Source organism: Orycteropus afer, unplaced genomic scaffold (genome assembly GCF_000298275.1).
Source record: "Orycteropus afer afer isolate SDZICR_OR568_19922 unplaced genomic scaffold, OryAfe1.0 scaffold00655, whole genome shotgun sequence".
NCBI classification, from domain to species: Eukaryota; Metazoa; Chordata; class Mammalia; order Tubulidentata; family Orycteropodidae; genus Orycteropus; species Orycteropus afer.
In genome coordinates, this window is record NW_006922242.1 from 137,225 (window position 1) to 137,968 (window position 744).

The window sequence follows — 744 nt, forward strand, 5'->3', positions numbered from 1 at the left end:
AACTGTAAATTCCAATATTTGTAATGTTGCCAATCATCACCACAACTAAAGAGGGTCAAGAAGATTTTGTATCAAATCATTCATTATGCCCAACGTTCCGTTGAGAAAGACCAAAATAAAATCCTGAGTCTTTCTTTGTTAATCTGCTACCTTTGTAGGGAAGTGAGGTGAAGTTGGGGGGAGGGCAGGATTGTTGCATTTAAAATCTCTCAGTTAAAGAGGAACAAAAGTATTGACCCTTGATTGAGGAGACGTAATGCTGCAGAGGTGTTGCAAAGATAATGGCTTTACTCCGCCTACTGATGGGGCACGCTTTCTCATTCTTCTATCAGAGCCGTGCGTTTTGGGAAAAACGGAACAAACTCTCGTCCCTGGTGGAGGGATTGTTTCCAAAAAGCAAGTGGCTTGAGAGTGCCATATCCAAGACTCATTTTCCTAGAGATGCGACTGCAATGGAAAGCCGGATAGCGGAAACAGGACTCAGCGCCGGCCACCAGCAGAGGCAAAGGGAGCTGGTGCGCGCGTCTAGGAGTCGCTCGCTCGGGTCTGCAGCCGGTCGGCCCGCCGCTAGGGGACGCCACGAGCGCGCCGGCCCCCCCGCCCAGCTGCCAGAGCAGGACTCGGCGCCGGCTCCCTTCCGCCAGCCCCAGAGCCGGGCCAGAGGAGGGAGGCCGGAGGAGACGGCAGGGGACGCTCGGCGAAGCGCCTGGGCTGTCACCGCGGACCCGCCGCCCACACCGGCCC

General features: G+C 55.1%; 1 protein-coding gene across 1 annotated transcript in view; it reads left to right on the forward strand.

Moving 5' to 3' along the window:
* Positions 1–281: 281 nt before the first annotated feature.
* ITGA8 (integrin subunit alpha 8) overlaps positions 282–744 on the forward strand; it is a 330,607-nt gene continuing 330,144 nt past the window's right edge. The window contains exon 1 of the mRNA XM_007956731.1: positions 282–730. Within this exon, the coding sequence (XP_007954922.1) occupies positions 282–730 (449 nt within the window). The remainder of the gene's footprint in view (positions 731–744) is intronic.